The 24,117-nt window shown below is 40.5% G+C and overlaps 2 protein-coding genes across 8 annotated transcripts in view; one reads left to right on the top strand and one right to left on the bottom strand.

The window, feature by feature from the left end:
- The window catches only part of CC2D1B (coiled-coil and C2 domain containing 1B), a 35,889-nt gene extending 24,220 nt beyond the window's left edge, over positions 1-11,669 (top strand). For 3 of the 4 annotated variants that reach the window (XM_075508771.1, XM_075508773.1, XM_075508772.1), the window contains exons 20-25: positions 390-448; positions 2,341-2,392; positions 3,816-3,915; positions 7,778-7,868; positions 8,603-8,733; positions 10,454-11,669. In XM_075508771.1, the coding sequence (XP_075364886.1) occupies positions 390-448; positions 2,341-2,392; positions 3,816-3,915; positions 7,778-7,868; positions 8,603-8,722 (422 nt within the window). In that variant the 3' untranslated portion in view covers positions 8,723-8,733; positions 10,454-11,669. Of the gene's footprint in view, positions 1-389; positions 449-2,340; positions 2,393-3,815; positions 3,916-7,777; positions 7,869-8,602; positions 8,734-10,453 lie in introns of those variants that run through there. The other variant, XM_075508774.1, reaches the window with a different exon arrangement.
- A 7-nt stretch (positions 11,670-11,676) lies between these two features.
- The window catches only part of ZFYVE9 (zinc finger FYVE-type containing 9), a 63,827-nt gene continuing 51,386 nt past the window's right edge, over positions 11,677-24,117 (bottom strand). For all 4 annotated transcript variants that reach the window (XM_075508768.1, XM_075508767.1, XM_075508769.1 and 1 more), the window contains 7 exons: positions 23,465-23,569; positions 20,577-20,727; positions 19,031-19,111; positions 17,470-17,632; positions 16,207-16,312; positions 14,996-15,172; positions 11,677-14,141 (listed from right to left, as the gene is read on the bottom strand). In XM_075508768.1, the coding sequence (XP_075364883.1) occupies positions 13,980-14,141; positions 14,996-15,172; positions 16,207-16,312; positions 17,470-17,632; positions 19,031-19,111; positions 20,577-20,727; positions 23,465-23,569 (945 nt within the window). In that variant the 3' untranslated portion in view covers positions 11,677-13,979. The remainder of the gene's footprint in view (positions 14,142-14,995; positions 15,173-16,206; positions 16,313-17,469; positions 17,633-19,030; positions 19,112-20,576; positions 20,728-23,464; positions 23,570-24,117) is intronic.

Below are 24,117 nucleotides of genomic sequence, written 5' to 3'. Positions count from 1 at the left end.
TCATAGTTTTAAGTTTTATGTTAATCTCCTGTTTTGTTATGAGTGCCTGCCTTAACTCTGCACCACCTTAATGTGTATTGACCCTTCAGTAGACAGGCGTTGCTCCTGCCAACGTTCCTGCTTTTAGTCCCTGGTTTCTGGGAGCTTGTAAACCATCTGCGCTAGACTGTCGCAGGACTAATGGCAGCGTTAAGAAAAGTAGATGGTTTCCTTTGGATGCCAGCTTTCTGTGGATTTTGGTTTGATGGATGGGTTTTTCAGTTATCAAGAGACAGGTCGTGTCCTACTGAAAATCAGTTAGGTGCTCTTGAAAATCCTCCCCAACATTACAGATGAAATGAAAATATCTGTATTGGCTGTTTGGATTGGCTGGTTGTTGTCTCATTCAGGTGTTTCACCAAGAGATTTGGATGCATTTGTGAAGTTTGAATTTCAGTACCCCAGTGCGGTGAGTGTGTGTCCTGGCTCTTCTGTTCCTCACTCTGTGACCCTTTGCCACTGTATTAGCTTGTGAGGGCTTCAAGGAGGAAGTGTAGGTTTTCTTCTAGAAAGGGAAAACACTTCTAGGCATACCACCTGAATTTATTTTTCAAACAGAAACTCTTTCTGAGAAACAGAACTGCTGAATCTGTTTCCTGCAGATTTGAGCTTTGCTGCACCTTTCTTCTGATGTTCTCCACACCTTACACTTAGCGGTGTGGTGTCTGCTTCTGGCTTGCATGTTCTCTGGCTGGCTGACCACCAGCTTACTGCTAAACAGCATTCACAGGGCTAAGCCATGCCCACCTTTACCCCCTGAAGGCACTAACCAGACTGTTTCCAGTGTTTGCAAAATTTGTAGAAGTTAATTTCTTTTAGGGGCGCAAACACACTGGTAACTTCAACCAAACACAAGGGCATGCAAAGTTGTCTGTAGGGGAGAGGGGCCGCCTTAGATGTGATCTCCCTCTAATTCCTTTCTTAAAGGAATAATTCCTTTCTTAAAGGAATTAGAGGGAGACCTCCCTCCCTCCCATTCCTTTAGGAAAACAAACTTTTAAAGGCATTGCTTTTGGATATCTCTTATAATTATAGAAATGGACTGAAAAGGTTAATCTTTGTCATCAAATAAATGCACGTGACTCCTGGTGATTTAATTGGCAAATATATATGTGCATATCTGGAGAAGGGACTTAGGCCATACGGGTTTCTTGGCCTTACTAATTAATACTCATGTGTATGTATATAAAAAATTATGTATACATATATATATTGCTTCTTTCCTTGAAACTTCCCAGTGTCATCCTGTTCCCCTCACCTTTAAAAGCAGTCTCTGGTCTGAAAAATACTGAAACCATTGAGCTAGACAGGCTTCTAAAGAGGGCTGTCTAGTCTTATGATCAGTAGGAGTGCTGGGGCTTCTGCTTTCTCTGTAGGACAAAACCAGTCTTTGCTCTTACAGGACTAATACTTAGCCCTGTGAGAGTGCTGAGCCTAGATTTTTACCTCCTAATGAATTTTGCAGCAATTCCACTAAAATAAATTCAATTACCTGTGGGAAATTGATGATGGTCAGATCAGATTTGTGTTTAGGCTTGAGTTACGTGAGGCCTTAATGGAGGAGTCCGTCTGTCCCCCATTAGGGTGGCTGAAAACGGAATTGGTCTGTATGAGTAATTTTCTGGGGAATAAGTAAGAATCAGCGTAGTTGCTTTTAATCTATTTTTCTTTGTTTAAAAAAAAGGCAGATCTCTACTGCCTAGCCAATAGTCAAATACATCACCTTTCTCCTTCATAGCTGAAATCAGTTTTGCAAAGTAGCTGCAATAATTAGGTCACGTTGTCCTTGTTCAGTCCCCAGAGATTTCGTTTGTACTCCGCTTTAGGTTAAAAGTTAATTCATTTTGGTGGCAGATTGATTGTCAGGCAAAATAATAGTAGGGCAATTCCCTGAATGATTTGTGATGAATTCCTTGTGTAGCTTATTATTCTAACTAATGCAGAAGGAACAGAATTACTGTGTCGTGGAACGTGCACAGTTTATCATGTAGTTTAATAGCTGCAGTCAGTAACTTTATGATGATTGGATTGAATTGAGTGTGACCATGTAGCTTATCTGTGGCTCTTATATTTAATGTAATGTTTTGGCTTATTCTTTATCTAGTATTATACTCGTTACCACAATGAAATCCAAATATTTTAGTCTTGAATGTACCATGACTCTTCTTATCATGCAGATAACCCTCTAAACCTCATGGTTTTTGTATAGGTATAAAAAAGAGCTGGTAATAAAAACAGTTACTAGTCTGTATTTTGAAACAATATCTGATGCTTTTATGTAATGTGTGTCTCTCTTAATAGGAGCAACCTCAAAAGAGTAAAACACCTGTAATTAACAATAACAATTCTCCAGGTTAGTACTTTTTCTGGGACGGAGGGAAAAACATTGCACCTTAGGAATGACTGGAGAGTACAGGCTAGTATCATACTGTGAATCAGGCCGGAGGGCCTCCCACCACCTTTTTTCTTCTTCCTTATGAAAGGGCTTGTTGGAGGGTGAAGTCCAGCTGTGTTGGCAGTTTCTTCACCCTCATCCCAATATTGGTGGTAGTTATTGTGTTACGAGTAGTGAAATCATCGAGTTACCAGTCATGCTCCAGCTGTTGCTGTCAACCCTGCTAGGAGATGGGTCAGATAAATAAATTTTCTTTATTAAATAAGTTAAATTACTGATTTTAACATTTCCATGGATCAGATCTTCTTGAGTCAGATTTTGTCTTGTGAGATTGCTAATTCTTTCATTATTTTTGCTAATCAGCTAACATTTCTAAACCTGACAAAGCATCATTGCAGAAATAGATTTTTTTTTTTTTTTTTTAAAGACAATGTGTCTTGAAACCAACTAACATACTTTCTTTGTACATTTTGAAAAATATCCCTTTGTACCTAGCCATTGAATACCGGTATTAGACTCATCATGCATTCTAGAATTAATCATCTTGCACTCTGAGTTTGGTTTATTGCTATATTATTTTTTTCAATTCTTGCAGAAAGCAGCCATCTAGTATCAAAACAACTTTGAATTCAGTATCCAAATTACTAGTTGTGAATTTATCTCGAGATATATATATCTCTATATATATCTCTCTCTTTTGAGTTTATATATATTTTCTGTTAAGAGTAGAAGTCCTGAAGCTCTGATACTGAGAGCTGTGTTCCAAGTCTTCCAATAACTTGATCTTGCTGAGCAGCCACTTAACTGTAATGTTTTGGGTTCCCATGCTGGCAAGCAGAGATGAGTGTTCCTGGGTAGCACAGCAGATAAATCTTCGAACTGTAGTTGTACAATGTTGTGAGACTTTCTGACACAAAGGTATCCTGTGGCATAGCTCTTGTCACGCTCATTCGTGAAACTGGTGTTAAAACAGTATTAGTTACATTATCAAAACACCCCTTCCCAGTCATTCCAACCTTCCTATGCTTTTTCCTTATTATTTTGCACCTTTTCCTTAGCCACAGACGCTCTGTTTAATTGCCGAAAGACCTAGATTCTCCAGTTTTGGCTCTCCAGTAACTTGCTGTCACCTCCTCATGATGACTTCTTTTTCTGCAGTTTGGTTTCTGTCCCTGTAAAGTGGGGATGACAGAGATAAACTGTTGCACAAAGACACTAACTTGTTAATGACTGAAATAACCTCCTGAGGAGGAGGTTCATATGGATGTGAAGTGTCTTTCAGGCCGAACTGAGATAAACAGAGGTCTGAGTACATGAATGTTGTAGAGCATTCCATATAGTTTGACTTTCACAGCTTCATTTTTCTATATCTTGACTGTAGAATATAACCAGTTGTTTAAGTTGAACATCAACCGAAATCACAGAGGTTTCCGACGAGCAATTCGGTCCAAAGGAATTAAATTCGAAGTATTTCATAAAGGGTAAGTCTACAGTTTGCTCCCCCCTCATTGCTTCTCAGTTGAAAAGAGTGTGGTAGCTGAAATTTATGAAGCACAATTTTTAAGCTAGCAATAAAGAGTTGTCTAGTTCTCATGTCTGAGAACTCCTTTCAAAATGTGCCTGAGCTCTGTATTTTCCCCTGTGGAGGTGAATAAAAGGCAGAAGCTCAGTGAAGTTGGTTCATAACTGGCAGATAGGTTGAGGATTAGTGCATTAAGAGGAACTGATGAGAGTGAGAAGGTAATGATTCAGCTTCAAATTGTTTTGATTCTTATCCAGTCTGGTTTTAGTCATCAGGACTAGAAGATTTAAGTGTTATATGGGATAACTTTGTAGAATAATGAAGTACAAGTGGCAACAAAACATTAACAGCAGTAAAGGGGATGACAGATGGTGGCAGAACTAGTGTTATGTTTTTGTACTTATCTTCATTCTGAGGATCTTACAATATTTACCGAACACTGCTAGCAAACTGTTAGACTCTCTTGAGAGAGACAGACTCCCCTCGTCTCAGAGATCAAGATGATGAGATGGATGTTAACAACTGGTAACGTTCAGGGAAATCATCCTGTGTCTAGGCTCTTACTGATTTATTCAAAATCAGAGTGGCCTGTATTCACTAATCCCTGAGCTGGTTGCGATCCATGACTTGGATGAGATGTTAGATAACCTGGTTTTGTCTCAGTGGCTCTTTGTGCTATTCTTTGTTTCTATTACTGGGACATGCAGAAATGATCCACAGTTCTCCAAGATGGTTTTCGAATTGTAGATGTTTTAATCTGTGAGCTGAAGTCCCATTGTTTTTACTCCAGATCTTCCATTTACATCTCCATTAAAGCAAAAGCTAATTTTCTTCCTCTTTCTTTATCAATCTTGACTGCTCTGTTGTTCAAGATTTCACCGTTAGAGATCCTGTCTCTTTTGCATAGAACTGTTAAGTGTTTACATTTGTTTAAAACCTTTTTCCCCATCTTTTACATAGTGTTGTGCATATGGGGCATATCCTAGTCTCTTACCAGCTGGAACTGTGCTTGCTTTTAAGGTCTGAGCTCAGGCTTAAGTTCACCCATTGGGAAACACTCTCCAGTGATTCATGAGTTGTATGCCACCTCCAGATTTGCCTTTGAAGACTTTTAGAAGATTAGCGAAAAAAATCCATGCGAGTTGTCTCTTCTCTGGTTCTGAGATTTTTTTGTTGTTGTTCTTAGAACAGGAATCTAACAAGTTAAATATGTGCTTGTTTCTGGATTGGGGTGGAGGGGTGGCAGTTCCTCTGGGCAAATAGCAACAGGGAAGGAGAAGAAGAAAAAATGCCCACTGATCACCTTCCCCTGGCCATCCTCTCAGGAGAAAGGAGAGGATTAAGTGATCCAGGCTCTTTTCTAAAGACGGCTCCCTATCTTTCTTCAAGATTATAAATGAATAATACTTTCAGAAATGCTTGTAGGTGTTGTAGTTTTGGGGTCTCTGATAGCTCTTTGACCATCTCCCAAGAATGATTTTCTCTCAGTGAGCAAAGGAGACTTGTTTCAGGTCATATATATTAAACTTCAGTTTAAAAAACACTTTCAAGTAAAAACCCAGCAATGTGTTTTTCCAAAGGAAAAGTCTCTCCTTAAACCTCTCCTAAAAGCTTCTGAAGATAAAAGGAGATTTCCCCAGAGCTGTTTCTGAAGCCATGGCCTAGAGCAAGTTCACATTCTTCACTGCGTACCCCCTAGAACTGATCAGAATGAAACGGTCTTCACTATTTCTTGAATTATAAAATGGAAAAATTCAGCTAGAAGAATTGCTGATTCTCTTTTTAAGTTTATGAACAAAGTGTCCAACATACTGCAGTACAATTATGTAATCCTTCTTCATTTTAAGGTGCTTGTGAAGTAAAGGAAGTATTCTAGTATGTAAGCTAATAAATTCTGAACTTTTCTAAATTATTTTGTGAGTCTACTGTAGTCTCATCAATGGAGAATACAGTCTCATCTTTGGAAGGCTTTCTGTCAACAAAATTCATAGGCATCGTGTTTGGAGGCAGCACTATCAGCCCTTGAGGTACTTGTGACATTGTTTTTCTTTACTACAGCAATTTATGTTGAGATGGACAAGCTGATGAATAAGAAGCAACCTGAACAACTGAGCTGGAGTCTTTCAAGTCCTTCAGCAACAGGTTTTTGGAAGAGATGTATTTCCTAACAGTGATTCAGTGCATTCAGTTCCAGTGCATTCAGTTCCAGTGCATTCAGTTCCAGTGCATTCAGTTCCAGTGCATTCAGAGTAGTAGTGGTCTTGCACTCTTTATCTCATCTAGAAGTGTCTGAGGTCCCTACTGTGAGCTCGCTGCAGCCTGGGCTAACGGTACCAGACCATTGTCATCCTCATCTATAGAGACTTAGGTGTCACGTGAGCCGTAGCGTTCCTGACACTGTTTCTGAACCCGCAAGCCAGAAAGTGAGGTTAAAGTCTGGATGACAGGTTTCTTATACTGTGGTTGATTATGAGCTATTTGGAGAATATATGAATGAAGCAGTCATTGAGGCAGTGGATGTGAGGAAACAACCTTACTCCTTTTCCAGTCAGAGATTTTAGACCATCGGGTTCACAGATGTTCACTTGGAAATTGTAGGCACTGACGGCAGCATCAGGTCTGTGTATTAATATACTGGTTGCTGTTGCCACAGATGACATGGTCATGAGGCTCCATGTAATAATCTTCAGAGTTTTCATTGTGTATGCTAAGTCTTACTTGGTAATATCTTAATATCTCTTAATGATAATAGGAAGAAGGGTGCATATTTTGGGGTTGGTTTGTTTTGGTTGGTTGGTTGGTTTGCTCATTTTTTTCCTAAATAGTATGGCATAAAAAAGGAAGTTTCTGAATTCTTGGCAGATTTCTTGTCTAAAACATGACAGGCATGGCTGGTTGGCTTTCCTACCTCCAGAATCTCTAGATTTTAGTTGTTTATCAAACCTTTTGGAGACTGATTCAGGGAAGTGCTTGGATGCAGGCAAAGAAATCCAGCATGCTGAGCTGAACACTTCTGTGGAATTAGCATGTTTTAGTCTTAGCTGTTGCCTTTTGGAGGAGTTTGTCTGGATAAGGATTGTACCACCCGTCTCTGTTAAGGTAAAGATGGATCTCTTGCTGATAAACCTGTTAAACAGAAGTGACTGTAGCAGAGAAAAGTTGATTGTTTTCCTTGCAGGATAAAAATACTCTGTGTTTAATTTCAGCAGACTAGAAATTCTAACATGATAGTTCTTGACTGTTAAAACTACCAGTATGAAGGTGAATCAAAACAATAGCTGAAATGAAATGTTCTTACTTGTTGAAATTGAGTGTTTTGATTTATCAAAATGAAACAGAATGGTTCATGCGACTTTTTCCTAATAAGCAGTTTGCCAAAACCAGCGTGTGCCTGTGAAATGTTTGTTTTGATGAGAGATGCAACTTCCTTGGGAAGTTTTTCAGCCTGTTCTATTAAACAGCCTGTTGCAGAAGATTGCTGTTTGTCCTGGCTGTGAGGCCATTCTTCCCTGTTGCCCTGTGCAGGGACGAAAGCTGCTGCCGTTCCAAGTGCTAGTTTAGTTGGTTGTTTTTCTTCACTACTGTCCTCATCTTTAATTTGATTGCAAAAGAATAATTAAAAAATGAGTACTTCCGTATCTTGTCCTTGTAGTCTAGTTCACTAAGGGTTTGCCCCTTGCAGCCTGGTTTGTAGGGTTCTAGTAGCATGTCTTGACTAGCCCTCGGTGGTGGTGCAAATAGTGATGACCTCTTAGCTTGCTTTCTCTTTAATGTTCTGAAAAACCTTACCCGTTCAATTAAGGAAGATTTATTTGAAACAGGTCCTTTTTCAGAAGTGACAAGCAGGTGGGGACAGCGCACTTGAAACTGGAAAAGCTGGAATCAGAATGTGAAGTTAGAGAGATCATCGAGGTATGTTTTCTGGGTGAGGTGTGTTCTTCTAGTAAGTAGTATTTGAACACAAAGGGAAAATGAATATTCACATTGCATAAATGTGTCTGTATACAGCTCACAGTTTTGTATTAGATGAGTTTGATAAACAGTGGGCTGTTCTTGATTTTATCATCTCTTGAAGCTTGTCTTAGCTGTGACTATTCTGGTACTGGGAACTTCTTGGGGACTCTTTTCTGCAAATTTTCTGTGTCAAGATAGTTTTCTTTGCCAGGACCAGGAATTCAGATGATTCCCAAAAATATTGGTGTTGGTAGCTAACAGATCAAAGGGTTCAATGAAGACTGACAGAGTGGATAGAGAGCTGCCTTAAGATACAGTAGGAGATCACTAAGTGGAACCTTGAAAAAAATAATCCCTTGGGCTGCATCACAGACATGCTCAGGACACTGCTGCCCTTAGCATCCTCTGAGCTGCCCGTGGAGTCCATTTGTACTTCGGGGGCTTGGTGCGCGGCAGGCAGCGGTAGTGCAGCCATTGGTGCAGCCACCTTGCACGGGTTGCCTGGAGAACCGGCTCTGCTGAATTATGAATCCGGGGAAGCACGCGGCTGCGACACCTCCCAGCATTGCAGTTGCCTGCAGGTGATCTCTGTCATCTTTTAGTCATGGGGATTAATGGTTGCCTGAGGCACTGTAGTTGGACATTATCATTCGTATATGTGCTAACTGCTCTCCTTTTTGTGGTTCTTTCAGATTTTTGATGGCAGAAAGCCCACTGGAGGGAAACTGGAGGTAAAAGTGAGACTCAGGGAGCCCCTCAGTGGTCAAGATCTTCAAACAATTACAGAAAATTGGCTCGTCCTTGAACATTAGTTCTATCCGAGGTATGAATTCTGTGTCTAAAGATGGTCTGGCAAGAACTTGACAGGGCTACAGATAAACTCTGCTTGAATAATGTCTTTTGTTGACATTGACCTAATTACGTAGCTCTGACTTTGATACCATTCATCTTTATATTTGTAGTGGTGAGCTGACATAATTTCAGAAATGAGGTTACAGAATCTCTGATTAGTTTGTCTATCAAAGATACTATTTCACAATCACTTGAAATACAGGGAGAGCTTCTAGCATCACCTTTACTTAGAGTAAAAATTTAGAAAATAAGATTGGCGAGCCCTTTCTAGGAGGGAGGGTGCTTTCTGTCCGTCCTTATTGTTAGCAAAAAACCTTTCAGAGTTAGCAAGGACCATTCTTCCCCTACCAGAAGCTTAGAGAGGGGCATTCGTTTGTCCCATGAAAGTCTGCTTGACTTCATCTGAAAGGGAAACTATTGGAGATAGGCTTTCTTCTGGATACTTGAGACTTCTGGGCAGGGAGAAACTGTGCAGTTGAATACAGGCTACCTCAAGGACTGTGCCTGGTGCCCACTGTGCTCATATCAAGTGCAGAAGAGGAGCTGTGTGCTGCCAAAGTGGCTGCGTATTAGAAGGATGAAAAAGAGGTAGGCTTCCTCTTCTTGGCAGCCTCTGTGGAAACTGCTTGGTTTTGGAGCTTGTCTTTCTGTCTCATACTCTGCTTTTTAGGTATCACAAATTATCCCTTCTTAAAAAAACCAAAAGCAAATAAATACCAAAAATTCTGGTGTCTTTTTTTTTTAAGTTATTTTTCTACATAAAGTTACTCAAAGATGAGTACCAGAAGTCCATCTGCCTGTGGAATCTCTAATTCAGCCTACTTTTATGTATGTGTCTGATGTTTGAAAGAAATTCAGATTAGTTGGACACAATCACTGATATCCTGAAGCTTAGGTCCTCACTTCTCCCACAGCTTATGTTCATAAAACCACAGAGGGGACACTGACTCGCTAGGGACAGTCAGTTCTCCCTTCGGTGCGCGTGCAAATTGCCTGCAGTCGTAGGGCGTTATCGGCAGGGGTATGACCGCATTGATCCCTTCTGAGCAGGTATTCATTGTACTGTGATAGCATGTAGAGGCCTCCTCTTGGACCATGACCTTGCTGTACGAGCATGGAACAAACCTCACTTTTTCTCATGGAAAACAGATGATGTATAAATACAGTTTCTAGTAAGCGATACTTCTTCCTTCACTTAAGCTCCTGAAGGCTCTGTGCTCCGTCTTCCTTAGCATATTGTTTTGCTTTGCTTTTATAAATGGCAGTTCAGGTTCACAGCAGCATCACCTGTTTCCCACACCTTTGCTTCCAAATCGTGTTAGATTTTACAAATTGAGAGGTCTTGTTTCAATACGTGAGTCTGAATTTGTAGCACCAAAGGGACTGTTTGTCTAGTGATTTCTTCCTCGCAGCCCTGGAGTAAGCTCAGTAAGCTGCCCGTGAGGTTCGCTGTGAGGGACACGTTTGATGGCCGTATCTGAAGTAACAACTTGGCCATGTGCTGTGACTGGACACCTAAGCATTTTCAATCACTAGAGCTTAATCATTTTGCTCCATTGATTTTTCTAGTTGACCATCCAGAAAATTCATGTCGGTATTTTACATATAATGTGACCTTGAACTATAAACATCTGTTAAGTACTGCATCGAGTAATTTTGTTGGTTTTTGTTTGCCTTTTTTTTTTCCCCAGATCCATTGGAATGTTAAAAGATGTGGGATGAACGTATGTAGAAAGATGCTGCTAGCTGCAAGCACCAAAGATGTTAAATGAATGCACTACTGAACCTAATGTCTACTTTGGTAACAGCCATAACGCTTATTAATAACTTTAAGGCAAATGAAAGGCTCTGGAAATTTGCTGCTGCAGGGGATTGTTACTAGTCTACACAAAATAGACAGAATTGCCTTAATGTGGGACTACTAATGTAGCACCAGGATGAATGTTACATTAACTATGCATAGTGGTGTGTATAAAGTTTAGCCCCTTAAAAATTCCCTGAGGCAGCGCAAAAACTTTTCAGCCAAGTCACAGGTAAGACCTTTACTAGAATTCATTTTTTTTCAAGTGTACGAGCAGCCAGCGTGATACAGTGAATGGTCTGCTACTGCTTTTTCTGTTCTCTCTTATCAAGGCCTGCTTGGGGTTTGGTTTTTTTTGTTTGTTTCCTAAAATAGAGGAGAGAGAACTCCGGCGGCAGTCTCTAGGGGCAGTGTGTCCCTCCTCTATGCATGCCATTGCAACATGAAGTTCAATGGGATGTTGCCTTTCTGAAGAAAAGAATGCAAGACTTCTTAGCAGCAGGTGTTTACAGATCTACATTCTTACTCTGGCTACCGGTTGTCTGCCAGGCTTGCTGCACTGCTTGTTCAGTGCAGCCCGGGTACTGTGCCTTCATCCTTTTTCTGTTTCTTGTTGTTTTTTTGGCTTGGTTTTGTTTTGTTTTTTTTTTTAATTTAAAAAAGGAGGGGAAAAAAGTACACTAGACTCTGCTGCTTCCCAAATATTCCTTGTATTTTTACAAAAATAGGCTTTTACAGTTCTTCCAGGTGATGGGGAAAATAGCCACTCTTTGTCACGTAGAAAACTGGACAATGACTATTTTCAGGAATGCTTTTGATCAGCAGCATACAAAAAATGGTACCAAATATGTTTGTGTTTTTAAATCTCTGTGAGCTAAGAGAAATGACGGATCTCAAAGGAGAGGATGTGCCTGCACTGGGGAGTCGGAGCGCCCCTGCACCAGCTGTTTAGGTAGGGCAAGTTTGTAGACAGAAAAGAGTCCAGACAAGTAAGGCAGCGCTGCCTCTGTCTTCCTGAGCAGATGAAGACAATACAGTGTTTAGTTTTTAATTTCAATAAATTTAATATACAAAACTACATGTTGAAAATAAAAATATAATATGCAGTTTTTTGCAGTGTTAACTAACTGAATTTTAAAAGTACAATTTTTTTCTAAAACGAGTACTCATTTCTTAACAACATGGTAATTAAGGTCATTTAAAAGGCTATGGTTGAAGCAAACATGTCAGTCACCAGTTGATTGTGTTTTGCACAAACATAATCCAAACCTAAAAGACTTCTGGGGCAAAGGAAGAAAAGATAAAGATTTTTCACCTCTTTTACCGCATTATTAAGCATAACAATGCAACTAAAGTAACTGGAAAGCCGCTGCTGTGGCAAAGCTGGAGCGCAGGCTCTAGAAGGAACATTATTACGCTCAAATAATGATGGAATGCTCTTCCAGATACTGAATCCTGCCTACACCATGTAGTGCTGCGCTGTGTCCCAAAGTGTGCAAAAACAGCGTGCAGAGGGGAGTCTGAAAGTACCCTTAGTCCTGCTCTGCCGCACGAATACATAGGAAGGCTAGTGATTGTGTAATAGCTTAAGGTTTGTCCATCATGAAACATCAAGTAAGCCGCATTAAGCCAGCCACCTTTTCCGCAATGCCAGAGGTAAGGTTTCACTTTGATGTAACACTTACCCTTTTAAGTGTAGTAGTGCGCTACCTCTTGCTGGCCAGCTTTTGTTCCTGGAGTTGGACCCCAGTTCTCTGGCCTGCCTTCTCCAAGTGTTGAGTGGTGACAGCTGTAATTTGCAATATTGGATGTGTCAGACTTTGCTTTTCTTTAAAAAGCAGTAGCCGTTTATTCACAAATGCACTCTGTACATATACTGTGCTGTCTTTACATAAAATACATTGCTACATGTACAGTTACCTTTTCCTTTGCCCAACTAATGCTGTATATTTGTTTAAAAAATATAGCATCAGTCTCACAGTAGCCTTGCACTTCCCTTTATATTTGAAAGGACGCTTGTGTTACGCACGTACAGGAAAACCAAACTAATCCCCGCTGCATCCACCAGAACTGACTGCGAGCAGGGACGATGCAATGTCTGAGATACCGTGTTCGCCAGACATTAGCCCCTCTCTTCCCAAATTAATTTTCTGTATAGACAGGAGGAGAAACCTTCGCCCCCCTTCTGGGAGGGACTCAAAACAGCTGCTTTGCGTGGCTATGGCTAAACAAACCAAACCCCTTCTCCTGCTTTCAGCTCTTTCTCCTGGTTAGCAGCTTTCCATGGAGACAGTAAGAATGTGGAACCACATTTCCTCTGGCCAGTTCTCAATTCCAGCTTCACAGTGTCATGGCAGACACAAGCAGCTGCTTTCCTCACTAAAGCCCTCTCGGGTGAGACCAAGAGCACTGGGCCAAGTGCAAGTGTTCAGAGCTGACCAGAAAGCCTTTTTCAGCAGAACATGCAAAAACAGCCACTCTATACTTTTATCACAGGTAAGCTTTTACATGGTGCTGCTAATATGAAGTGCAAGCTGTCTTGTATTACATGACACTAGCGTTACACTACAGCATACAGCAAGGAGGAGACTTAAAGCTGCCCTGGGTGTTACTGTTCTTTAAAAAGCAGGACCTACTGGGGAAGAGGAATGAGATATAACTGCACTTTAGGGCTAATATTTCCTCTGCTTCATACAGATTTGTAAACAAAGTACAGAATAGCAGAGTTGTTCTAGGAGATTATAGAAATCTGCCAAGGTGAGGGGGTTTAATAGTAAAGAGAGGAAAAAAGTAAACTAGCCTATTACACACACAAAACTGCAGTTTACGTAATACCGCTTTCAGAGAGATGCCTGCCCTTCTGCTCATTTGGACGCATATACAAATGTAGTTATGGCTAGGTAATCTTTCCATATCTCTCAAGGGCTGCTCCAAACGTATTTCAACCAATAATCTGGTCAAAATAATGTAAACGTTACTTTTTAATGTCTACAGAATAACCACAAACGGCATTGTGATGAGGTCAGAATGGAGGTCTTGATTGTTGTTTCTTATGTGTCCATCTACAAACAGTACAAGATTGGAGTTTCACTTTTTATTTATGCCCCAGTGATCTTTGCACCCGTTTGAGCATTTAGAGTACATGACGGTAAGTCTTTAAACATGAGCATTTTTCTAAACAGTAACAGAAGTGTATTAGCTGCAAGGATAGCATAGCCATGTTGTAGTATAGAAGCTGCCCTGATCCTCTGTTTGTTGACAATGCATAGAAGATTTAGAATTATGGAACAACTGTCCCTCCCTCCTCCCCCCCTCCCCCAATAGTGTTAACAAAAGCTTAATTTTCCAGTTTTAAAGTGCAAATGATTCAGATACAACTGCTGCTGGAACAGGTCTGAACAGAAAATGAAGTCCTCTTATGAGATGTTTTCCAGAATATAAAAGATGAGCTCCATTATGACTGGCCCCTCACTCAACTGACATGCCCCTCCATGAATCACTGGAACTAAGGCACTGTCCAGGTCATTCATGTATTGAGCGGGCAGTGGCTGTCCATTACTCCCAGCTTGATAACCAACCTAAAAAATACAAAGTAAGAGCAGGTTTTACAGAGAATAGGACACAAGGCTGCAGTTCAGTGGGCAGTAAAAGGGAAGTGCTGTGCAGGAGGATGAGCTGTGTGAGGTGCTGTGGTCTCTGCCTGGGGAAGTTGAGCACTCGACGGGGATGTAGCAGGCACTAAAGCGGCTTTTCCACTTGTTTTTGTTCTCCTCTATGTTCCCAGTGGCTGCCTAGACAAAAGTAGCATCTTTTTCTCTACTGCTTTCTCAAAGCAGATAATTCAGATCAGCAGGAACTGCAGCCTGCATTACCAGATTAAGTCACGCGGTATTTAAAAGCTGGTTGATACTAAGAACACGTCCACTCCAAGGCAAGGCCAGCTGTCTTGCCAGGAGACCCTTATCTCTGCTTGTAGCTTCTGCTGTAGAGCACTCTCAAGGGGACCTTCCATCTGTTTCTCTGCCTCATATGCAGCATGATCTTTTAAGAATGGCCGTGCTTGTGAACAGTGTTGTATGCTCACCCAAGAATACATTTAATACACTCCTGTCTTTAACTCCTGGTGAAAAGGCCAATTTAGAGTCCCCTCTGAGCACGTGGCAGGGCTGTTCACAGGCCTCTGACTACAGACCAGGTGCTGCTAGTGGTGCATGGGAGTCAAGCCTGGTGGTAATTCAGGTGAGGCACTAGCTTTCCAATTTTTAACAGATGGCCCAAAACACCAAACAACAGTCAGCACCCCTAGATTAGCATCTGATAGTGGTACCTCTTTAACCAAGAGAATGGTTGAAGTGGTGTATTTCCTTTTTGGGGAATGAGCAAGGCAACAACCCCCCAATTATTATTAAATGCTCAACTATTCGAGACTTACTTGATCTGAGTCAAGTGTAACACGCAGACCTAGCTTAGTCATTCCATCTTCTTTCAACAATTTAAGATGAGGACAGAGAGCTAAACAGAAAGCCTTTGCCACATTTTCAGTCAATCTGCTGTGGTCAGCTGGGTCACTCAGACCATTATGTTGCTCATCGTTTTCCAGGAAAAACACCTGAAGGAAAGAGGTAACACAAGACATAACACTTGGCTTTTCTAGAAAGTAAGGTTACTGAGATGCTATTTAAACTTTTTACAAATGAAGACTTAAAGAGCAGCTGCTCAGGGAAGACCAGCAAAAGACCTGAAGACAAGCCACCTTTAGGGGAGAAAAAAAAAAAAAAAAAAAACAAACTTCAAAAGAAAGATTTAAATAGTCGTGTTCTCAAAAACCTTTCCGTTCTGGTCGAAAGCCTCGTTATGGAAATTCACTATGTATTGCACATAGTCTTTAATAAAAACCTGCTTTTAAACAGATGTTAATTTCAGAAAATTCACATTTTTAGTAGAAGCCATCGCAGCCTGAAGATTTGTACTGTTGTTGTCACTGAACTTGTCTCTGTTGAGCCCAACTGATCTGGGAAAAAAAGGATACTAAGGTGGCAAGCTGCAGACCGATTAACTTGGTTCCTCCAGGGCAGGTTAAGTGAAACACTTGAAGAAATCTTCTAAAGCTAGAGTTTGTGTGCTGGCATAGTCACAGCTAACATCAGCTATGCAAGCAGTTTCTGCAAGTGATTTATGCCACAGCACTTTCATTTTAACTTGCAACGTTTTAGAGAAGGTGGCTCGAAATAACATTTTTTAAAAAGTAATTATTAAGATTTGTCTCCATTTAAAAAGGTAGTTTTTAACACAAACGGAGGTGAAGCCAACAGGTACCTTGGGTAACACAGTAAGCAAGTATTTTTCTGATTGCCCCTGTGTTCAACAACCGTACACAAGAAGAGGTGGCTAATACAGAGTAGGATGTAGAGGGTGGCTGTGATAGAAGCCTGAGCTGCGCATCAGTGATAGGGTATTTTATTCTGCACGATGCCGTACTGAATCTTTCCTTGCAGGTAGGAAAGGTAATACAGGTTTGTTCTGAAGAATTTGCTGCTTTAATTTTGGTGAGTGGGGAGAGCAGGTTGAAAGACGACTACACCGTAGTTGTAATCCCAAAATGCCAAGTGTTGGTTTACATGCAGCTCAGTGTAACTGACTTACCTCTGTCCACCGAATGACCTTTCCGTTTGCCTTGTACTCTGAGCCATGAAATATCTTCACGCTTGTTATAGACTCCATTGATTTGCCATCAATAGGGCTTACAACACTGTAAAAGGGAAAAGGGTAAGTTGCAACTTAGAAGAAGGCATGAGCTGAACAGGGAGCAGTGCAAAAGAGAACTACATGGGGGTCAAAGGGCAGCTCCTCTGCTACACCCGAATCCTCCAACTGCCTCGCAGGTTTTTTCATAACTGAGTGCTCTGCAATTTGAACTGCTACTACACAGCAACTTGCCATATCAGCTTAATGGGGCATAGACCAAAATTAGCCTCAGAAGGGAACCCAAAGGCTTCTCTCAGGATGCCAAAACTGGTGATCTTGAATGAATTGTGATGATGGTGCTAGGCCTGGAGCTTCACAGTGAGCAGCCTTTCTGGAATGGGCTCCTGTGGGGGCTGAGCAGGAGGGAAGAGCTGAGAGGCAGCATGCTCCCTGCTGTCCCCTGCAGCTCTTACCCCCGACACCGCCCTGGTCCATATGCACAAACCAGGTGCAGGAAGGACCTTCCTGAAGGTTTTCAACAAAGCTTTGCACCAGAGCTGAGATTTCATAAGGTGCTAACACAGCAATGAGGCGTTTTGTACAGACTTTGATTTTTATTCATTTGTAACCTCAGTGTAGGCCAGCAATACCTGAAACACTACTTACACAGCCCAGAATTTAATTAGAGAACCTAAGACTGGCCCAGAGAGCCTGAAACTACAGAAATAGCCTTCTTTCTAGATGCTGAGTCCTTAAACATTGTATCCATCACAACAGCACTTAAAACTGCCGTAAATACTTAGGCTGCCATATACACCTTTCGTTTGGCTTAACTATTGAGTCCAAATATACTGTTGATGTTCAGCAATTTTATTTCCAGCACTACTGAATGCAAACTAAGCACCAAGAGAGCAAAGTGACCACAATGTGCAGGGTTCAGCACTGAGTGTTGGAGACAGATTAGTGGTTTCCAATAACTGGATATTAGCAATGGCAAAAAGTCCATAGCATTGACAACTTTCTAAATTGATGCCCCAAAGCTCTGGTATCTCAATTCCATTTTCATTACATTTAATTGCATCTTATCACTCAAAATAGAGGCACAGACTTGTAATTCCTATTGATTTGAAGACTCATGCACCTTATAAGATCAATTAAAATTTTTAACAAATACAGTCAAATAGTCACCATTCAATGTCAAGCGGTTGCTCCTCTACTTACCCCTTACTAAAGTTTTTATCATCTTCTACCCACTGAATATGAACGTGTTCCTGAGGATCTTCAGCATCTACTTTGCCACAAGTGATGGTGAAGTCTTTCATCTCTCTCAAGGCTTGCCTCAAAGAGTCCATGCTCTCAGCAGTTATCTGGACCATTACTCCATCTAGGGAACCAAGAAATCCTCATAAGCCAAGATAAGCCACACTGAACAGAGCCTATATAAAAAAAAAGAAATAAAACATCCTTCCTCTTTTTGCAACAGAAAGGTTAAGCATCTATTTTAAGAGTCATAGGCAGCAATGCTACATCAGACCACTTCTGAACTCTCAGATTCCTAAAACATAGCACTGATGAGCGTTGACTAAGGAAAACACAAGGATAATGTGAAGTCCAGCTGCCAGGTAGTCAGCTATGGCAATGGCCACATTAGTTTGCCTCAAAACTTGACACCAGCTCTCGGCAACCCTCAGAAACCCCGTGTGACCCCCCACCTCCGTTTAGCTATCACCTCTGTTGGCACTGGCAGCAGCACTCCAGCAGTGACAGATTTTTTGGGAAGTCAATACTTGCCTGACAGTGGCAAAAGATGCAGAATTTGCATTGGCTCAGTCTAAATTACTGCAGAAATACCTTAGGAATGATACACTTCCCCAATGCACAGACTCCTTGCCTGCATCCCCCTGTACCTTTGTCTTGCACTAAACCACCAATTTAGACACAGAAAAGGGTATAATGATCTACGTATACTAACTTACAGTGAGATGGCTGCTTTTGAGCCCTGGGTGACCACTCACCCACGGGCTGTACGCTAATACAGCTGCAAGCTCTCAAGTTGGCACAGCTTAAGGAGTTCCTGCTCATCAGTGGAGCTGTGCTAACTGACTGCATGCATGGGCTTCTTGCATACCTCACTCACAAACTGTAAGGAGCACACTTAAAACACTACTATCTGCACTGTCACATCTGTGGTGAGATTAGACTACGAAGGTCTGTAGCTCAGCTAACAAGCAATAACGGCGTTCAATCCAGCGTACACAGGTGGCATTTATTTTCTATGATATGACAACTGGTAAAAGAAGAACAAACCAAATCAGAGAGGTACCAGCTCAACAATCTTGACTTGTGTTCTTGTCTGCCCACGTACAAGCATATAAACAGTGCACATTCATAACTTTGCATAATGCAGAGCTATTTGGGAACAGAGTAAGTTTAGCAGGACTTCCTCTCCTGGTCAGTGGATTACATGTTCCATATTTCTTAGGCTCACAATTTCCTTATTCAACCCAAACCAGTAAACTGATCACAGGCTCACAAGCCAGGTATTTCATATCTTACCCTCATTTTCTTGTGTCCCTGTTCTACAGCATCTGGACAAGTTCCTCTTCATTAAAGGAAAGAGGGTTTGTTTGTTGGGGGTTTTTTTTGGCTAAAAAGTAGGATAAAGCTGAAGCAGCAGCATGATTCAAATGCCCAAGGCATAACAGCAGAGCCCTGATAACTACAGAGCTGAGCCGTGTTAAGAGGGAAGCAGTGTGTTTTAAGCAAGCAGTTCAGTTCTTACCTTCTACTATACTGGATTTGGCAAGGTAGCCTGAAGAGGATTTTAAAGCTCCACTGAACACGAAGAAGCTGGCACCAGTCACTGCAACAACAACAGGAGTGATTTAGTGAGGCTTTTGTCAAAACAATGCCTTACACAAGAATCGGGTATCACAGCTCTATCATCCAGAGAGGCTGTTAATCTAAGTCAGGACAAATGCTGCTTAGAATTATGGTGACTTGAATGCACATCACAGACTTGGATATGGAAGGGCAAATCACCCAGTTATTTTCTAAACTGGACAACAGTTTTTGTCAACCTTAATGAATACTCATATTTCGTCACTCTCCCTCTCCCCATACACACCTCTAGGTTTCAGGACTACTAATTTAGGGTAACCAAGTACAAATTAACTTCTAAATGTTCCCACACAGCTGGCAAAGATTGTGAGCAAGCTGTTTATGGATCACACTGTAATACCACCCCACTGGCAAGGCTACAGCTCAAAGCTACCTGATTTAAAGCAAAATTATCTTAAATCACCACTAAGCATCATGAAATTCCTGCTGGAAATCCCTCTTCTTGTCCCATAAGTCAAATGAACGGAAGTCAGATAAGACCATCAGTCCTGAGTGATATGCCATGCCAGTATACTCACTAGAGTGACTGGGGATACTTGCAAAACATAAAAGTTGGCCTCTGTCTTGCTTGTTCTTATTTGGAGATAGTATAAATGTCTTTGCCAGAAATTTTCCCCAAAACTGCAACATTTAAATTCCCAGCACACTGCTGCTGCAGCCTTTCAGCCTACCCTAACAAAAATAAAGCCTGGAAATTAGATGGTCTAATTGAGGTGAACACAAGGAGTTTCTTGAAGATGCATTATTAAAATGCTGCTGTTGGTTATTCCTGTTTACCTTTCTCTCATACTAAATCTAATCTTCTTCCTTTCACATAGTATTGCTTCAGCACAGGCAACCACAACCTCACCTGTAGTCTCCAATAATACCAAAGACAGCTCTCATTATTAATGTAGAGGTGTTGCCTAAGCCAGTTACAGCAGTGTGACCTCTGGAGCACTGCAAGTCCTGAGCTGTACTGTGCAAGCAGTATTACCATATTTAAAAGGAAGCAGGCTGTTATGTGCTTTATTTTATATCTGCTTGATCTATGAAGTTGCTAGAACACCTCTCAGACAAATTCAGAACAGCACCATTGACCTAGAGAAGCATGACATGGACTGTATACAGGACGCAGATCGCACAGTGTGCCCCCTGACATCTGAGATCATGGATTCTGCAAGGGGAATAAAACACCAAGGGGGTAAAGGGCAGACAGAGGAACATGTTACTGTTCCTTGTGTTGCATGTCTAACTCACAAAGCTGCCCATTCAGTAACGCCAGCAGTCAGAATTATTTTCTCTGAATGTCTAACAGAAACTCAGTGAAATGCAAACGCAGTTCTGACCGATTCACAAAGCCACATGCTGGAACGGTAACACAAGTGGCAAAGAAGTCATGCAGAGCACCAGGAGGGAACGGCCTCCTCATGAACCCCCGTTCTCACCCTTCCTCGGCTGATTATGGATGCTGATGGCCTGCGTCTGGTAATTCCCGTCATCATTCTGAACACACACCAGATGCGAGTCTGCTTTCTCATTGAAGCACGCTCCCCCTGCTAGAACATGCTCGTTGGATTTGTTCATGGCTTTCATCATCTGCAAACAGAAAGGTTTACCATTTCTACCCTGTTTGTCAAGAACTACCATAAATAGGTGATTCTTGGACCAGTTTAATCAGACAGAGCAAGCTTTTCAACAGTGCTCATATTCTCCTGTCAGATTTTAGCACTCGCTTTTGAAAAGAGGGTTCAGGCCTTATACCGTCCAGATGCTTTGAAGTGCCACCTTTTATGTAATTAAGATAAATGGTATAAGGGATAGCTGAGCTATAGTTTGCAAAAGCTATTATCTCTAGCTATTTTAAAAAAATAAATTCACAGGAAAAAAAAACATTAGAAAAACATTGGGAGGAAATATCTGGCTTGTTTACACAACTACAGTTGCTTATGACATAAATCATAAATGCTGCCTCCACGGTTCAGTGCTAGACTGGCACTCAGACTTGTGGCATTTAATCCTGGTTCTGCCATGACCAGGCACCAAAGCTTTAGTGTCTCTCTGCTTCACCTGCATGTATTGGTGAAATTGGGATCAATGTTTCCAATGTGAAGACTTTTAAAAAAGGTCTGAATCATAGACATCCAGAAATAATTTTAATTCTCTGCAAAGGAGGCCTCCAAAAAGCATCCAAAAATGTTTGTGATATATCTGCACTTCAGTTTTGCTGATTATCATCTAATATACACCTCGTTACATGCCTTGACAAAATATTCTTGTAAATGATATAGCTTCTTTCCTTTCCTTTTCTCCTCTCTTCCTCTTCATGGAGGCTCAGACTCTGAGATTTTTTGATCCAAAAGAAAACTGAGGGAGTCATCTATCTCTGGAATTTGTTTCAAAACCAAAAATTATATGTTTGCTTAAAAGAAAAAAAGGCAAATTAAATTATACCCCCTCCAGTGAAAACCCTGATGAGAAGGAAAATGCTGAATTATTTGACATCTCTTAACAGCAGTCATACTCCTGTCCTCTGCTTCCTGTAGCTGATAAGCATGCACACTACACACAACACATTTGTCTCTCTCAGTCTAGCATAAAACCTTAATTATAGTGTCAGGAACATTAGCTGATGCTCACTATTGACAAATGTGCACAGGTGTAATGTTTGGGGAGGAAACTTAATTAAGATTTTGCATCAGACAACAGTGTATTTCATCACCTAGTTTATCATGTCATGCTCCAGAAACAAGATTTTAGCTCAACAGCAGCCATCTTTATGGAGCCCAGGAGTTGCCCTTAGCATAACAAGAAACAACTGGACATGGCAACTGTACTTTGTAACAAGGCAACTGATTAAAAAATGACATTCACCTTTGCTGAGGGACTAAACAGGCAACTAAGTATCACTAGAAGTTGTAGAAAATTAAAATAATTTTGAAGATAAAAATATGTATTTGATAATAAAATGATATCTTAATATTTAATTTCTTAATTACACTCTGAATTCTCCACATTTAATCCATCCATGAGATTTAAAACAAGTTTTTCACTTTCTAGATAGTTTGAGTGACACTCTTTTCTAATTAAATACTGCTTTACATGAGAAAAAAGTAAAGGTCTTGTGGTTTAATTAATCTTAATTCAAACTATACTCAGATGAAAAATCTCTAGTAATTCAATCTTTCAACTGGACTGCAAGCAATAATGTTAAATAAATAACACTTTCTCCATTTAAAAAGCTGAATCCTTCCTTCACACTGGAAAAAGAACCCAAACATGATGCAGAGATTTTGCTAAGCTGCATAGCACAGGGATTTCCTCACATTCCAGTTTAATGCAATGTCTAATACAGAACTGAAGCTAACACACTTGCAAACGCCAGCACAGCTAACACTTACAAAACTGCATCCTGTGTGCAAATCCATATTTAATTCATGCAAACCTGACTGACCTTTTCCATTTTCTCACAACTGCATCAAGAATTAATATACCTTTTAACAGACCCTTTATCTTCTTGCTTCATCAGTTTCAGCTTTTTCAAACTTCACATAAGAACACCTTTTCCTTTTCTTAATTTATTTATTTACTCTCACTATTATTTTACTCAAATGCTTCTTGCAGGGAAATTCTCTCTTGAGATAAAGCTGTATTCTGCTTTGATATTACAAGAATGTTTACAAATACCATTTCGCCCAGGAGGTTTGCTCTCACCCCAATTGCTGATTGGTTTCAAAATACCAAGTTACCCCCTCCTCTTCAGAGAGAACATGAAATCAATCACCTTCTCCATTGCTCTCTTTCATTATTGTTCAAATATCTTCCCACCCAGCTTTCTCAACAGCACTAAATCCTAAAGACGCTGATTGATTTTCTCACATCAGAAATCAAGTATAAAATGTAGATGTTGAGAGAAATTTTACATAAAATAAACAGCAACCCAGAAAATACTAATAAATGCTTCGAGTATGCACACACAACATAGATGAGAAAAGCTAATGCACTTTTCCTCCTAGTTCACCTCAAGTGTCAAGTTTGTCAACTTATTTGTTCAAATCAAACCAGTATTTTCTATTATTTACAATTACACTTTATATGTAAACAGTTTAAAAACCTGACGAAAAAGAGTTTAAGACTTTAATTAGTACTAAATTGAATTGCATTCTTTCTGTGGAGCCACCCTCACTCACTCTCAAAACATGTGTGCATCATGCATTTATCATTTGCTTTTGAGGCAGTTTTCCCTAGTAGTAGTGAATAAAATAAAATTCCTTTAGATCCCAGGTCCTCCAGCCACAAAGAAACTGTACACAAATGTATTTTTTACAAGCATTACCTCGTTGTATCTGTTGCTAGGAATTTTGATGCTGGTTTTTCTGACTTCCATATCAACCACTAAACCTTGGACCACAGGCAGCGTGTACTGGTAATTTCTGAAGTCCTGGTAAGTAAAACAAGTTTTTAAAAGTTAGGCATGATGATCATCATTAACACTGTTATGATGTTATGACATAGACATGACAGACATGAAATAACATTTCATAACTATCCTAGTGACTACTAGTCAGCCCATTAAAATAATTGTAATCAGTGACTGAAAGGCAGGGAGGGAAGGAGACATCACAGCTCGTAACCTGCGTAATCAAAGTACACAAATGAAAAAACATCATCATGACTGTTAGCCATTTCACTGATTTTCTTACATCAAAATTAATATTCTCCAGCCTTGAATGTCATCACTCTATATAAGAAAATTCACTCTCTGTGTTCTGTTACATTACTGGATAGAATTATTAGTCTTTCTAGCAGTGAGATTAAGTCATGCATCAAAGAGAATTTTCTATATTGAAAATATTAGCAAAGTAGGAAGAGCTAATAATTTTGCTTCAGTTGAAGCGCTGTATAATCAGAGAGCTGTGACTGCACACTGATGACCTAGCACTTCTGAGGAAGGAATCTGAGCAATTAATGCACTTGTTTCAAGATCCA

This window comes from Mycteria americana, chromosome 7, assembly GCF_035582795.1.
Source record: "Mycteria americana isolate JAX WOST 10 ecotype Jacksonville Zoo and Gardens chromosome 7, USCA_MyAme_1.0, whole genome shotgun sequence".
Classification (NCBI taxonomy): domain Eukaryota; kingdom Metazoa; phylum Chordata; class Aves; order Ciconiiformes; family Ciconiidae; genus Mycteria; species Mycteria americana.
Note: the sequence above shows the minus strand (reverse complement) of the source record. Positions and strands in the feature narration are given on the sequence as shown.